Genomic DNA, 16245 nt, shown 5'->3' with positions numbered 1-16245 from the left:
CGAGCCTGGTACCATGCCCAGGCTGCTGGAGCCTACCCAGTAGAGAACTTCGGTCCAGCCCTCCATGGTGATGCACTGGTAGACGGTCAGCATGGCGAAGCCAAAGTTATCAAAGTGAGTAATGCCGTTGTTGGGCCCTGGCCAGCCACTTCGGCATTCAGTGCCATTCATGGTGCAATGACGCCCGTGGCCAGAGCTGGTGCATGGGGCTGGCTTCTCTGGCTCCACTGTGGCAATCACATCTGAGGGGGGAAGCTTTGGTGTAAGCAGCAGGCTAGGATAAGGAGAGCAGGTCCCAGCACCTCCCAACCTCCTGCTGAAGCTTTCCAAAGGGGACTCATTCACCACCTTCTCACATCATGTACTGTCACCAGAGCTGTGCCCTCTAGGAAATAACCTTCCTCCCTGTCACATTCCCATGCCTGGTGCTGGTAGGACTAGCCGACAGGCTCTGTTGTCCCCAAAGCAGCCGCATGCAAACACCTCTATCCTGCTGCTGCCTGCCACAGCCCCACCTGTCCCGATGTAGTAGCAGGTCTTATGCATCTTGCCCTTGAAGAGTTCTTGCCCAACAATGGCGTAGATGATGATCATGAAGAGGACCAACAGGGCAATGTGGAGCAGGGGTACCATGGCCTTGATGATGGAGTTCAGGACAACCTGAAGGCCTACAACAGAGAGAAGGGAGAGGAGGTCAGCTCCTTCCCAAACAGCCTTGGGTGTGCCTTGCACACTTCTGCCAGCCTCTCAAGACCTGCAACCTCCCCAAAAATACCCCTTGTGAAAAGGAGAGAGAGGGGAACATCAAAAGCTGGCACAGGTGAGGTGAGACTGAAAGCCCTGGAGCAGGAAATCTTTTCTCTACCCACCATGTGAGCAGCTGGAAGATCCCAGCAGAGCCAGTTACCAGACATTATTGGAGGGTGGTTCATGCCCCTCCATTTGTTCTGTTCCTCTCTTCTTGCCTGTATTCACATGAGTTATGGGAGAAGGAGATCCCTGTCTGGAGAAACTAGAGTGAGACTGTGGCCCCCTTTACATACTCTACCAAATGGTGCTGATGCTGAGCCCTGGAGGAAGCCATGTATGCTGTGACCTGCAGAGCCCTGATGTTGACAACTGCAAGCTATAGGGTTGAGTGAAAATTTGCAGCTCCTCTGCGCCCGTATTCTGGCTGAGCGTGGGCTAGCACCAATGTGATACCTGTCCTGTAGCCCCCCCCCCATCCCAGCTATGGACAGGGGTTCACATCTACCCGCCAGCCCTTCATGCTGACAGGGTGACCAGCACCCACTTGGCACTCCAGACACCAGGCGCAGGGGTCTCAGCACACGAAATGCTCGCAGGGCCTTCACGTCGAAGCCACCTTTCCCACCTGAAGTCCCTGCTTGCTTCGCATTGATCTGCTCCAGGGTCATGGTGAAAAGCCTGTAAGAGCCAGGGCACAGGGCAGGGGAAGAGGTGAAGGAAGGAAGACAAGGGCATGAGGATGGAGACTAAGTCCGTGCTAGGGAGTCAGAGTTCTACAGGCAAGAAAGTAAGGGATAGGCCTGCCAGCCAAGTTGAGCCTGACCCACAGAGTGACTCTTAGCTAAGCCCAGCTCATGGGTGCAGCCACTGCTGGGCACCCATCTGCTGGGATCTAACCTGCTCTGCCAGGCAGCCAGGAGCCCTTCCATCCCCCTGGTGCCCAGTGGACCCACTCCCTGTGTGCCAAACCCCAAAGGACCCCATGCTACTCACATTCTCCAGGGCAACGAGACCTGAGAGACATGAAGGAGTCAGACAAAAAGAAACAGGTGTTACAGAGGAGCCCAGGAGGAGAGGGCAGGGCAAGAAAAAGGGGTCACATGTGAAAAGGGCATGAATCCACTCTACAAGCTGCCCCCAAACCCACTGTGGTCACTAGAAAATATGATCTAACTGATGGGATATGGATGAGCCATGGGACAAGCTCAGCATTGGCAGCTTCCCCTCCTTACATTACCCCAGGGATACGATGGAGAAGTCAAGCACATTCCAGCCATTTCGGAGGTAGGCGTCTGTATGGAAAAGAAATCCGTAGGCAATTATCTTGAGCATTGCCTCAATGGCAAAGAAGATCAGGAAGGCGATTTCAATCTTCTCCTGGGGATTGCAAAGAGAAGCAGGAGAGGACGCATTGTTAGTGCAGACTGCCATCTCCCCTGTATCACCACTCAGCACAGCTGCACCTGGCAGGTCTCTGAATCTGCCCCTGCTACCAACACATGTCATCTCCCACACAAAATAGGCAGCACCTTGGCTGTCTTGAGCAGAGTGGGTGGCATGCTGAGTGACCACATGTTACTCCCTGGACTGTGGCATGTTCCCTTGCATCTCTTCAACAACAAGCTGCCAGGAACAGGCTCCTGGGCTAAAGATGCAAGTTATTACAAAATACATCAGCAGATCCACCGTTTCCCAACCCAGTGCCCAAAGGTGCCTTGTTCAGGGCACTGCACATCTCCAGTTCCCCTCTCCACTACCCTAACCCCCATTCCTCTCATGGCCTTCCTCCCAGAGCCTGCACTGCTGCCCTCTCCTCATCCCCTCTGTCTGAGGACAGGGCTTACTGGATCTTTCCTGGAGACACTGCACAGTCCCCATGGGGAGAGCTGGCTGCACTGTAGCTTCCCTTGTGCCCCAGGCTCCCAGGGAAGTGAGGCCCTGCATTTGAGATCTCCTATCTAATGCCACAAATCTGCATGGCAGACATGCCTGGCAGAGCGAGCTGCTAGAGAGAAATTGGCCCAGCAAATGTCTCAGCAACTCCTCTGCAAGGGGTCTGAATGGCAAGCGGGGTCAATTCTAGCTAAAACGGTTTCTTCTGCTCTCTCTGCCTGCTGGGTAAACCCTTCCCAAACAGATCCTCTGCGCTAATATGTCCCTCTCCACCCTCTACATCTTTGCAGGTACCTAAAGATGGGGCATGACATGTCTCCTCTTGGGAGAAGAAGAGACACCCCAGAGCTCCCTGGGACAGAGACACTGTGCCTGCTCCCACATTGGGCCTGCTGCCCAACTGCGCTAAGCACAGCCCTCAGCAGCCGCAGGGCCCAGAATAGCTTGCCTTTACTCGGGTGTAGCTGTCTGTGCCCACCTGGCTCTGTCTGTCACTCTGATCACTGCCCTTGCTGCTGACGGCTGTTTCCAGACTGGGATTAAAATGCCTTTGAAGCAGACAGATGGATGAGGGTATTTATATTTCTGGTTTTCCATAGCCCCTCTCCTCCATCTGCACCCCAGGGATCAGCAATTGCTGAAGGGTGGGAGGCATCCCTGCTTGGGCTCTGCAGCGTATTATACCTAGAAAGGCAGAAATGTCACTCTGGGACCAAACCTGCATGCAGTTCTCCACTGGGGAAGGCTTGCAGTGCTCAACCTAGTGAAAGAACACAATACATCGTACACTTTCCTCCCAGGGTCCATCTGGCTTGTCAAACCTAAAATGCTGTCCGTTTGAGAAACAAGGGCCAGAGAACAGACAGGAACATTGCTTGCTCAATCACCATGTCCAAAAGCAGTGAATATGCCAACTGTCATTGCATTGCTGTCATACGTACAAGTGCCAGATCCTTGCTGGATCTGAGGGCAACAGACTCTGACCAGATACCTGTGATTACTGCAATTATTGATGCTACCAGGGCTGGGTCACTAAGGTTTTAGCTGAGGCAACTCAACACAGCTTGCCTCTCCCACTTAAGAAGGGTGGATCCCACCAGTGTGAGCGCTGCTCTCAACCCCCTCCAAACCATTCCCAGTCTCCTGCCCTCTTCTGTGCCCTCAGTTTCCACTCCTGCCCCTGCAACATCAGCATCCCCATGCCCCTGTAACCTGTTTACCACAGTCATGTGCCACTTCCCTTTCCTCTCACGTCCTTGACCCTCATGACCTCCACTATCCCACACTGTCTTTCTACCTGGCTGAGTGGTAGACCTTACTGTGGCTGTGTCAGTTATGTGCACCAAGGAGCTGACCAGGATGTATGCGTTGACTATTCATGCCAGGACATACAGGGCAGGTAGCTGTAGCTGTGTTGCTGAAGTTTTTCCCACCGTAAATGTGTTCTCCAGAGGCTCACAGCAACCATGCTTTTTCAAAATACAGAGTCGCTTTGTGCCTTTCTCCCCTTCCCCTGAATGTAGCTAGGACAAGCCCAGCAGATTTGAAATGGAGAAGGGGATAGGACAAATAATAAACAGATGGGCACATAGTTACAGCAATCTCATAGGCTCCTCTTCCTTTGGAAACCAAGATAAAAATGAGGGAGGACATTGGGAGCAGAAGAAGTCTCCTGCAAATGCAGTGGGAAACCCCAGTAACCAGGATGGGGAGGTCACAGTGGAAGGCCAGGCAGGCCTTGGGAGCTGCCACAAACCATGTCTGGGGAGATACTTTGGGAGAAACATTTCCAAACAGCTCCTGAAATGCTGCTTCTCATAACAGCCTTTATCAGAGCATGGGTAGTGCTTGGGAGGGGGAGATGTGCAGAAAGAATCTGGGAGTTTTCTGAAGCATTTGCATACTTTTTTTTTTTGAGCAAGGGGGTTGGACTAGACGATCTCCAGAAGTCTCTCCCAACCTCAACTGTTCTGTGATTCTGTGATTTTCCTGCCCTGTCCCCCCACCCCCAGATCCTCCTTTCCCCTAAACAAGTGACAGGCCTGGGCCTGACAAATCCCAGGGTTGCAGAGACAGGATTCAAAAAAGCAACAGATGTCTCCCACAGTTCTGTGTGCATGGAGGTCCTACAGCAGGCCATCCCCCATTGAAGCTCCCTTATTTGCTCTCATGGAGCTGCTTATTATGCCATGTTCCTTCCCTTTCACCCCAGTTGCTCCACTATCTAACCAGGTGTCTGTGGGACACTTCGGTGGCATTCCTGAGGCCATCCCGGGTCTAGATGCCCTAGGCCTACTTGGTCTCCATAGACTAAGCTGGCTGCTGCCATTTGGGCAAGCATAACCAGGAACAAGAGGACTATTTGGACCCAATACAGACAAGGGCTCAGCTGACATGCCAGATCTGGGGAAAGCAGAGACCATGGTGATGCTGGGCGAAGAGCCCAGCTATAGCAAGAGAAGTCCATGGGAGCTGCAGCTAATCCCTCCCCCACCAAGGCTGGGAGCAGATGGTCAACAAGGTCTCTTTAGAGCCTAGCTTTGCACTGGGGATCACGGGGCATCCCACTTGATAGACTGAGATTTGAGAGTTGCTGCATTTTAAATGGCATTCAGGTTGAATGGTAATCTCTTGCCAAACTGGAGGGCAAGGACTATGTAGCAGCACTGAGCACCATAAGTCATAGCTGGGATCAGTGCAAACAGGAGGTGAAATTCTCTGGCCAGCTCTGTCTGAAGGGGAAGGAGCTTGAAAAGAAGCAGTCTTGTGATGTCAGGGTTGCATATGACCAGGCTTCCTGGGTGGCCGAGCATCCAGTAAGATCAGAGGGGCCCGCATCAGCTTCCTCCCCAAAACTCTGGGCTGAGCCACCAAGGCTGCCAGGACTGGCAAACCAAATCGTAGGCAGGATGCCAGACCCTTAATAACCATAGCCCACAGTGAAGGAGAGAAGTGATGCACATGCAGCTTCTTCTTTATGTGCATCCCTTAGGCTCCAGGATAAAGAGCAATAGCAGTTCCTAAAAATCTCATGCTGTGCATGGGGATGTGCAAGTGCATGGTCTATTCTCACAGCTATTATAAGACCCCCAAGAATTCAAGGGTGACTCAAAACTCCAGGGAAGGTGCATGTAACTAGGACCTTTCTGCAGCAAGTGACCCATGCTAGTCACAGGGTACGCACACCTGTACAGCAGGTACTCATTCTCAGAAACAGGTACTGCATTGAGGATCACTGCTCAAGAATTGCTCAAGTCAGCTGCCTAAACTTTGCTACTGGAGATGACCTGGGGGATCTGAGACACCCCTGGGGCTGGCAGATGTTACACAGGACCCACAAGCAACTCATGCCCTTCCAGGGGAGCAGCAGGGACACCTAGGACAGGATTAGGTGCCCATATTTAAATGATCAAATTGCGTCCTGGGCTGTATTCAGGCTTCACAGCCCTAAAATACAGGGGTCGCCATGGCTGAGACACAACCCAATGCAGCCAAAAATGGTGGGATTTTTGGAAACATGTTCCCCTGTACTAAACATTAGGTCTACCTAAATAAAAAGTCATTATATGTGTTACTAATGAAATGTCTTCTGCACAGGTTGAACTCCAGTTCTCTGATATGCTTACACAGCACATAGGATTCAGCTCAGCTACTTTTAGCTGCTCTGATGTGGAGGGCTCCATCTGAGCAGTCACCCTTGGGTCCCATTAGCGGGGAGAAACAGGTACTTTAAGTGTCTGAAGGAAGTGTGGGTTGGATGAGTGGCCAGTGAGGTGGATTGAGAACTGGCCGGATGGCAGAGCTCAGAGGGTTCTGGTCAGTGGCGCAGAGTCTAGTTGGAGGCCTGTAGCTAACGGTGTCCCCCAGGGGTCAGTCCTGGGTCCAGTCTTGTTCAATGTGTTCCTCAGTGACCTGGAGGAAGGGACAGAGCGCACTCTCAGCAAGTTTGCTGATGATACAAAACTGGGGGGGAGTGGCTGACACCCCAGAGGGCTGTGCTGCCATTCAGAGGGACCTGGACAGGCTGGAGAGCTGGGCGGAGAGGAACCTCGTGAAGTTCAACAAAGGCAAGTGCAGGGTCCTGTACCTGGGGAGGAAGAACCCCAAGTACCAGGACAGGCTGGGGGTTGACCTGCTGGAAAGTAGCTCTGCCGAGAAGGACCTGGGAGTCCTGGGGGACAAGTTAAGCATGAGGCTTAACTTGTACTGTACTGGGCTCCCCAGTACAAGAGAGACATGGAGCTCCTGGAGAGAGTCCAGCGGAGGGCTACCAAGATGATGAGGGGACTGGAGCATGTCTCCTCTGAAGAAAGGCTGAGAGAGCTGGGCCTGTCGAGCCTGGAGAAGAGAAGGCTGAGGAGGGATCTGATCAATGTCTACAAGTATGTGAAAGGGGGGGGGTGTCAAGAGGCTGGGGCCAGACTCTTCTCTGTGGTGCCCAGTGACAGGACAAGAGGCAACGGGCAGAAACTGAACCACAGGAAGTTCCATCTGAACCTGAGGACAAACTTCTTGACTGTGAGGGTGACAGAGCCCCGGAACAGGTTGCCCCGAGAGGTAGTGGAGTCTCCTTCGCTGGAGATATTCAAAACCCACCTGGATGTGATCTTGGGAAATATGCTCTAGAGGACCCTGCTTGAGCAGAGAGGTTGGACTCAATGATCTCCAGAGGTCAATCTCGGCCATTCTGTGATTCTGTGAAACAACCCAATACCTGCCTGCCTGCCTCCCGTTACTGGAAAAAAGCTGTCAGTCCTTCTTGGGCAGTGTTAATGTGGCATCCCTGCCTGGGAGCACTGTGAGTCAGGTTGCTGCCAGGCTATCTATCTCTTCTGTTACACAGCACTGACACAACATGCTGCTGGGCTTTCTCTGCCTCTGTCCTTGTAGCCAAACCCCATGCCAGCAGGGAGCCTCCATCCCTGCTGTCCCCACCTCCTGCTTTCCATGCTCTACCTGTCCCTATTTTGCTTTGCTTCTCTTATCTTTCGGCTGAGACAACTGCACCTTTCAAATCCTGCTACACCCCTATGGCCAGGGAAGCAAACCAAAACCAGTGTCTTAAGCTTAATTCTGTCCTGATCTTGCCAGGCCTCAGAGAAACTGTGTGCTGTGTGGCTGAACAGAGACCCCAGGAATTTTCTCTGTGTAGGTATTTTTTATTACCCTCCTCTGTCTTGATTTTGTTTTTAAAAGAGGTCCCTTTTTCCGCTTATTCTAAGAAATAAAAAGTAAGCACTATTTTAATGCCGTTGAAAGCCTGTTGAGAGGGAAAGAGCCAAATGCAGCTAAAAGAATTAAAAATTGCTCAAATAAAAATCTTACTTCATATTTTATATTTCAAATCCTTTGACTAACATTTTCACTGCAGAGTCTCTAAGCTACAGGCAAAAATGAGTGAGGTGTTTTTTTAAGTAACAAGGTGCCAGCAGTACTTGCACATAATCCCCTCCACAACACTGCGAATTCCTAAAATCAGCAAGAAAGAACATTTTACTATAAAAAGATGTATTTGGATATTTTGATTCACTACCCAAACTCAGACATTCAATGGAAGTCAATGCAGATTGAACCACAAAAGAGATCTGAAGATGAGAAAGCTGTGGTGAACCAAAAATGATGCAAACTATTGATTTCGATCACACCAAAACATCTTATTCCAGGCAAAATGGAGTGCCTGGAATAAACTAGAATAACTGATTGGAATAGAGTGACCTCTCTGCTTAAGCAGAGATTTCAACCTGCAGGTTGTTTCAGTCACTCTAAAAACCCATTTTGCAGTGGTTTCCCCAACACTGTGGACACTGCCTCTATCTGACTTTGCAGCATCTCTTGTTGGGCCTAAAAGGCCCCATTTCACCCTTCAGGGAAGCAGAAGCTTCTGGTACAGCAGATTCTACCATTACAGATATTACCACCACATACCTATGGGGAACAAGGAATCCTTGTGCTATTAATCTGCAGTTGTATATCTCAGTGGAAGACAACAGATTTAAGTGAGGAGGCAAAACTTTTCAGAGCTGCTGTGGTTGAGGAAGGGGCTGTGCCTTACCAGGCTGGAGTTCGCAATGTTGGTGTCATCCTCAGGCATGGGCAGGTAGATGGCCAGTGCCACACAGTTGGCAAAGATGGTCAGAAGGATGATGATCTCGAAGGGTCTGACAGGAGGTATTAAGGAATGGAGACACAAGAAAGGAACCAAAAAACAAATACAGCCTATGCCCATGTCCTGACCTGTCTGCGTGCATGTGGGGAAACCCCACAGGCTGTGAGTAAACAACCTCCCATTGGGGCAGGAAATCAGAGAAAACAGTCAAGCTTCCTTTACACATCCACACTTGCGTACCCTTCCTTGGGTCCCTGGGTACGGAGAGGATTTGGTAGTGATGGACCAGGATGAGACACAGGGCCTGGATATTTGGGACATAGCTGCTGGAGAGAGGCAGTGTTGGCATGGGATATATGGGAAGGGACGCAAATTAAAAGGCTGCAGTTGGGGAAAAACCAGGGGATGGGAAAGCTGGCAGTATCCCCCTCATCCTGGTGGGTTGTCCGGAAGGTTCAGGATCCTGTCCCAAAATGGAAGCACTTAGCCAAAGCATCACCCTTTGGAGTGTGCTGGCCCTAGCTCCCTCTGCAGTCAATGGCATTAGGGAGACACTGCTGAGAGGCAGATTTCAGCTGGGCTATGTCACTCCAGCTAGGAGGGGCAAGACAGCTCAGTCAGGGGCTCCTCTAGCAGAACATCCAGCTGCCCTCTTATGGCCTTGAGTGCCCCAGTGTAGGCAGCACTATAGTCTGGGAATAACCAGGGCAGTCAGTCTGAGCTTTGTCCCCCTCTCTAAAAAGGTGTATTGTATTGTCTGGCCCCTGTGGCATCTCCAAATATTCTGACCTGCTGTTCCCCTCGCAAGCCCTAGGATCACTTGGTCACAGCCAGGTTCCTGCTGCCTTCACTGGTCCACCAGGCCACTGAACTCTCATGGTCAAGCTCCAGCTATCATGTTGCTGAAGCCCTGAGAGAACTCAAACTTTGGCCCCAGCATCCTGCCCAGGGCATGACTCTAACCTCAGAGATCCCACGTCTCTGTTCCTCCAGCATGGTGCAAATCTACCCTGCAGTCTCCAGTGAGTGCAGTAGACATGTGGTTGGATAGCCATCATCTTTTGCTGTCTCTCATTACCTGACTCTGCATAACTTAGTCCTTGCCCAGAGAGAGATCAGGACAAGCATAGCACAGGCACCAGTTGTGAGAATGGTCAGAAAGAGTAAGGAGTGCTCAGGACTCTTCAGAGCCCCTGACTCAAAATATTTTGGAGTACTTTGACTACCAGAAACACTCTCATGCATATGCAATATTCTCCTATCCTTGGTGACTGATTAACCCCTGGAACTGGCCACTTCCAGGCCTTGCTGCAGAACTGAAGTGCCTCTGGGTCCTAGATTTGTGCTCAAGTTACAGTACCATGCAGCTGTGCTTGTGCCTAAAAGCAAAGGGATCTTCTCCATTCATCCAGTGCCTTCGTCCTGCCAGAAGACTTCATACTGGGCAGAGCATGGGGCAAAAAAGTACATTAAACATTTTCCATCACAATGCTCACCCCAAAGTTTCCTGACAAATAATGTTTCCTGATGTCTCCCTGATTCACTTGCCTTGTCTGCATCTATCAGTAGCACTGAAAACCAATGAAACGAAAAGCAGATGCAGGAAATGAAAATGTTAGTCCACGTGTCCACTAGGCCAGACCCACCCACAGAGTAAATCAACTAATAGTAATCAGCATATCCAGTAAATCAGCACATATCCCCTGCAGCCCCTTTTCCTCACCAGTGTCCTACCATGCAACAGCAAGAGCAAGGAGTTATGACCACAGCCAGCGCCTACCCCCACAAACTGTTTTGAGATCTCTCTCATCTCCATCCCCACCTGTAATTACGAACCTGCCTGTTTCATCTCCATCACTTGCAAACTGATAAATCTCATCTATTGGGTGCAGAGGCTTCCAAAGCACAAGATGGGATTTCTCAGCATTTTCATCCTACCTTGGGCAACCCTTCAAAGTAGCACAGCTCCCAGGAACCCCTCTGTGGGAACATCTACAACTCAGCCATGCAGACTGATACTGCTACAGAGCTCAGCACAGTCCTCAAAATTCAGTACCTCAGAGAGGGTCCTGCAGCCATACTGACACCTTCTCACGCCATAGTTAATTATGCTGAGGTCAGCCTTGGGCTGCACTGGCTATACTACTATCTAACCCAGCATCATGGAGTTAGAGCACTAAGGAATATTCTCTCCATCTCCATTTTGGCCTGCTGAGCTGACCGACTGCTGCCAGTTGTGTCCTCCTGTGTTGGTCACAGTCAGGTTATTTTGCCTTTTCTGGACCCTTCTGGCCAACAAATTGATGATACTTTAAAAACTAAAGTCAGCTGAAGAAGCTGCCCTCCTCTGTGCCCCAGGTAACAGAGCACAGCCCAAGGGCTAGAGATTTCCCTGCCTGCTCTGACAGGGTGAGATGAGCAGTCCACCTTGCCAGCACTCATTTCAGTTTCCATGTGGTTGTGAGGATGCAAGAGTGTAGGGATCAGTTCAGCATCATGGAGCAAGTTGGTGAAAGCAATGGAAAGAGGAGCAGGAACCGTGGCCCACATCCTGCCCCAACAGCCACTAAACTGCAGAAGTCCTTTTCTTGTTCCCCTGCTCTGGTGAAAACAGCCACATCCTCCTCCTTGAAGGGAGAATTATCTTGCAATCAGAGGTGAAGTTGAGACTCAGTGCTCTTCTATTATCAGGTTGCTGTAGGCAAGTCCCACATTGCCTGCCAGTGGCCATGAGCCTGGGACTGTTATTAGGTAGATACACAGTGGGACAATTCAGCCAGCCAAGAGTCAGGTACTGTCACTGAGGCAAGCGGGTCTCTGATAGAGTCCAGAGACTCAAAACCCTCCTCATCCCCTTGCCCTGCAAATCTCACTTCTGCTCCCTAGCAGCCTCCTGCCATGCAGCATTCGAAGGAACCAACTTCAGCTTCACAGTGGGAATTAGGCACTCAGTGCCTTGCTCATGGTCCCCAGACTCACCCATCTGCCTTAAAAGTCCTCCTGACTACAAAATGACCTGGAATACCAGCACTCTCCTGCTGCCTGAAAAGACCCTGTCCTAGCTCTTTGCCTCAGCTTTGTGCCTCTGACAGTGCAGTTATTATGCAGTAGAGATGAGGCCAAAGAGCAGAGATGTGTAACCTGATCCCATTCACCAGGTATCCCCACAGAAAATGGTCACACTAGTATCCATTTGGCAATTGGTCTGGCCATGAAGCTCATAACAACCCACAGGAGCTGGAACAACCCCGTCATGCCTTGTAAACCTTGATCCCTGAGTGAGGGGAGGCAGGTGCATTGGCATATAAATATAGCCAGGCACAAGAGTGGTGCTGCTGAAACCCGATGCCCAGAATCGTCCATCTCCCACAGGTCAGGACTACCCGCACCTGTGGCCTTCCTGGTGAAACATCTACCTCTTCCCTCCATGCCCCTTGCCCACGTCCCCAGTGTGGGAAAGGCCTCCCTCAGTGGGGCTCTGCAGTTGCTCTGGCATATGTTGGCCCATCAGGAAAAATGTTTTTGAGTATGCTGGAAGATATATATATATATTATTTCCAGCTCTACCCCTGCCATTAGGGTCTACAGACAAGTTCCTTCCATGCCCTGCACCCAGACACAGACACAGCTCTGTGCTGTGCAAAACACCCCATTCTTCAGCTGAAGAGAAGTAGAAATGGAGAATTCCCCAATTTTGGCTCTGCTGCCTCTCCGCAAAGGTCAGAGAGCCTCTTTGTGCCACATAGGAACAAGAGGGCTCAGACTCCATGCCCTGAAAAGCATTGCCAGGTGGTGTGAGCATGCTGTCAATGTCTGCAAATGGGCAGCCTGGGCTTTGAGCAGGACAGCATCAGTGGTGGTGCTGGCGCATGGTTTTGGTGCCCCTGTAGCACCACATATACCACACTGCAGGCAGTGTTTCCCACTAGCAAGGCTTGGCTCTGCAGCCCCCAGGCACAGGATGAAGGCTTGCTCTGGTGGGGTGGGGCTGCCCAAGCTGCCCTAGAGGGGAGAGGACCCTAGACTGGGAGAATCCCGTCAAGGCCAGGAACACCTAGATGCATTCAGCAACTGAAATAAGAAAAGTTGGGATGGAAAGACTGGATTTCCTGGAAATGCCCCAAATCCTATCAGTGTTAGTTGAGCCCAAATGTTTTGTTGAAACCAAGTGAAATGTTTCCTGTCCCGTTAAGGCAAAAATGTCCTATTCCACAAAATACAAGCTGTATTTTAAACAACCAAGGCCATGTCTAATGGACTAAAATTATTCCTGGATGGGTGGCAGAAACATGACATTTTGCCACTTCCAAGCTAAAACACCCCAGTCAAAGCATGGCCAACTAAAGAGCAACCATCACAAACCCATCCGTAAATTAAACCAAGGGCACACAGAGATACCATCTCTCTAAACAGCTTCACCCATGAAAGCCTTCACGTGTGACAAAAGTGGTGGAGAGGGAGGAGATAAGGAGATTGAGACAGTAACGGTGTCGGCAGGGATTTAGAGGATGCTGGCTAGCTGCCCACGGCCATGGCAGGGAGTAGCTGCAGGAGTGGGCAAGCGGTGACACACACACACAGCCATCTCAAGCAGCTCACCGTGGTCTCTGTATCCATCTCCCAAGCCCCTCTTTCCTTAGGCTGGCCTGTCCTCCCAAGCTGCATCCTCAGCACCTGCTCCTCCATCCTGGCCCTCCTCTTCTGCCCGGCCCATCCCAGCTCTGGGACAGGGCCCGTGCCCCCTCCTCTGACACCATCACTCTCCCCTTCTGGCAGACTGTCCCCTGTTTATCCTCAGCGCAGCTCCTACCAGCCACAGCCAGCACAAAACATGGGTATGCATACATTCCTTGCCACTCAGGCTGTCCCCTCCTGTCCCCAAAACACCCTGCTGAGGATCCCTATGGTCCACTCCTCAGCCCTATCTTTCCCACTAGCCTATTCGTGCCCCCAGGTTGCACAGCCGTCACTTCTGCCAGTGCACCCTGCTGGGGCTGCCCAAGCCCTTCCTTGCTTTTCCTTGCTCCCTCGCAGGCCTGATGAGACAGCCACCACAAACAGCACCACCATAGCATAAGCAGAGACAACTCACAGACTCAAAGTGTGCTGAGGACTTGCCTGCCTAACAGCCCCAAGGGGTCCTGCTCCAGCAAGCACTCCTCTTCAGCACCCATGGTCACAGACATGCACATGCAGGCGCTACCAAGCCCACCAAGCCTAAAGGATACTTCCACTCCACGATGCTGATGCATGCCTTCCGAAGTGGGTTTTGCAGGGTTAAGCAGAACAGAGCTCTGGCTGGCCGGGGGGCTGCTGGTGGCACTGGCTTCTTGGACTTCTCCTTCTGTTGCCTCTTCTTTGCATCATCTTGGGGAGATGCAGGCTCCATGGTGTTTCTCCCCTAGCTGCCTCTTCCTGCCTCACAGCCAAGTCCCCCTTCCCCAGATCCTGGCCAGCCAGAGACCCTCTGGGTCTTCCTTCCTGCTAAGCCTGTCCCTTCTGTGCACCGGGGGAGGTCATGGGGGAGTGGGGGCTGGAGGCTGCACACGCATGCACAAATGCACAAAGCATGAGTTTAAAATTAGACACTAGCCTGGCTCCCGGGTGCTGTCACAGTTCCCGAGGCAGCAAAAGGACCCCAGCAGCTGTTGCTTCTTTACCCGGCTTATCCTAAGGCAGATGAGTGCTTTGCATGCCACCGAGCCAGGCGGGGGGTGGGGACGGGCTGCCCAGAGTCAGGTGCACACCCTCCCAAGGAAAATTGCCCTCACCCCGGGTCACCTCTTTCCCCAACTCCCTGGGCCTTCCACGCCCAAGTAGAGAGACTGGGCTGGCTGGGGGAACGCATGTGGCCCCATCTGCTGAATTGCACTTCTTGGGTGAGAGGGAGAACCTGACTCTGGCCAGTGGGACACTTCCTCAAGGAAGGTCATCCCACAAACTGATCAGCCCTGTCTCTCTGCAGGATTTCTCCTTCATGTGGAGACCCTCAGATGCAACCTGGTCTCTTGAGCCCTTGGCCCTGTGACCCCAGGGCTGTGGTACCTCTGGGGATGGGTACGTCTCACAGACAGGAACTTTGACCCCAAACTCAGAGCTCCTGGGAGTGATGCTTAGCCCAAAGTATGCCTTGGCTGGCACTCATCACCTCAGACAGCCCCTGGTCAGCCTCATCTCTTCAATTCTGCTTGTAGGGCAAGGGGCATGCCTGGGACATGCAGGAATACAATAAGCCTAGGGTGGGCTGTGTCCTGCTCCAGGGACGTCTTGGAAATCCAGCTGGGCTTGAGAAAGCCCAACTGGATATACGGACAATGCTGGGGACTCCCAAGCTGGAGGTGTCAATGCACATAGGGACAGAAGGGGGTTTTCACTACCTTTTCACAACAAGGGAAACAGAGGCACCAGGAAGGGCAGTGCTTGGGGTTTTCCTGCAATCCAGGGACTGAGTTAGCAGAATAGTTACACAAATTTTCTTACTTACAGGTATGTCCCTCAGCAAATGTTGTCCCTGTCCTATGGAGATGCTTCAGCCTAATGTAACCAGACAGCTGTGCCCAAGTCAACCCGTGTCCCAGGGGGAGCTCTGCCCACTGTACCACACTGCCTTGCTCAAAGCTTCCTTGCCTCTGTTTTGCAGGGTCATTTCACCAGCTGCAGAGCAGGCTGTGCCGAGGGCCACGGTGCCAAGCGAAGACAATCATTCCCTCCTTTGTGGCCCATGGCAGGAAGACAGCATAAGAGAGCAACTCCTGCAGCTGCTCCAGCCCATTTTGACACTCCTGGAGGGGAGGAGGCCTCAACTGTAGAGGTGCAAAATCAGTAACCCGCCCTCTCCTACACTACTCTGCTGCATTTTATGCAAAAAAAATAGCCAGAGTCAATTTATTCCTGCCCAGGGCTCCAGCCTCATTTCTGTGTCACAGTGGCAGGTCCAAACATGCCACTGTTTCTCCTCTGGTCTTCGTTCCTCCCTCCTAAGCACTGCTGAAAGCCATGAGCTGTATTTCTGCTTCTGCCTGTGCCCCTGCCAGGAGCGCCCATTCCTGGACTGTGTCCTCCCTATCAACGACAAGGATTTGGGGTCCACCTAGTGGCGAGCCAGAGGGCAGGCTGCAAGCATGTGCTTGGCATGCTAACGCTGACAGTGGGCGCTGCTGCCTGGCATGGCGTCTGCCCCAACTTGCCCTAGGGCTGTTCTTAGAGCTAGGAAACTGTTGGTTCCTTCTCAAGAGGCCTCTGCAGGGGATGAGAAGAAACATCTCCCTTTCGATTCATGCTGCAACAGCTGTCCCAGAGGATGAGAGCATGGTGGGAGATCTGCTGCAAGCAAGGACCTGGAAAGGACACTCAAGGTCTCTCTGATCCCCTCCAGAAGCCTTCATTCACGATCTACTCACTTTTGAACTCTGTATCTCCATCCTTGGAGATAATCTGAACTAGACTGGGTAAAGCCCTGAGCAACTTGACCTAACCAGACCTACTTTGAGCAGGAG

General features: G+C 51.8%; 1 protein-coding gene across 1 annotated transcript in view; it reads right to left on the bottom strand.

Annotated features, from left to right (window-relative positions):
* The window catches only part of CACNA1S (calcium voltage-gated channel subunit alpha1 S), a 46551-nt gene extending 32413 nt beyond the window's left edge, over positions 1-14138 (bottom strand). The window contains exons 1-6 of the mRNA XM_009667371.2: positions 13978-14138; positions 8696-8801; positions 1988-2127; positions 1295-1428; positions 516-668; positions 37-242 (exon numbers count right to left, since the gene is read on the bottom strand). Of these exons, the coding sequence (XP_009665666.2) occupies positions 37-242; positions 516-668; positions 1295-1428; positions 1988-2127; positions 8696-8801; positions 13978-14138 (900 nt within the window). The remainder of the gene's footprint in view (positions 1-36; positions 243-515; positions 669-1294; positions 1429-1987; positions 2128-8695; positions 8802-13977) is intronic.
* Positions 14139-16245: the final 2107 nt, after the last annotated feature.

Source organism: Struthio camelus, chromosome 24, assembly GCF_040807025.1.
Source record: "Struthio camelus isolate bStrCam1 chromosome 24, bStrCam1.hap1, whole genome shotgun sequence".
Classification (NCBI taxonomy): Eukaryota; Metazoa; Chordata; class Aves; order Struthioniformes; family Struthionidae; genus Struthio; species Struthio camelus.
This window is presented reverse-complemented; position numbering and strand designations above follow the sequence as displayed.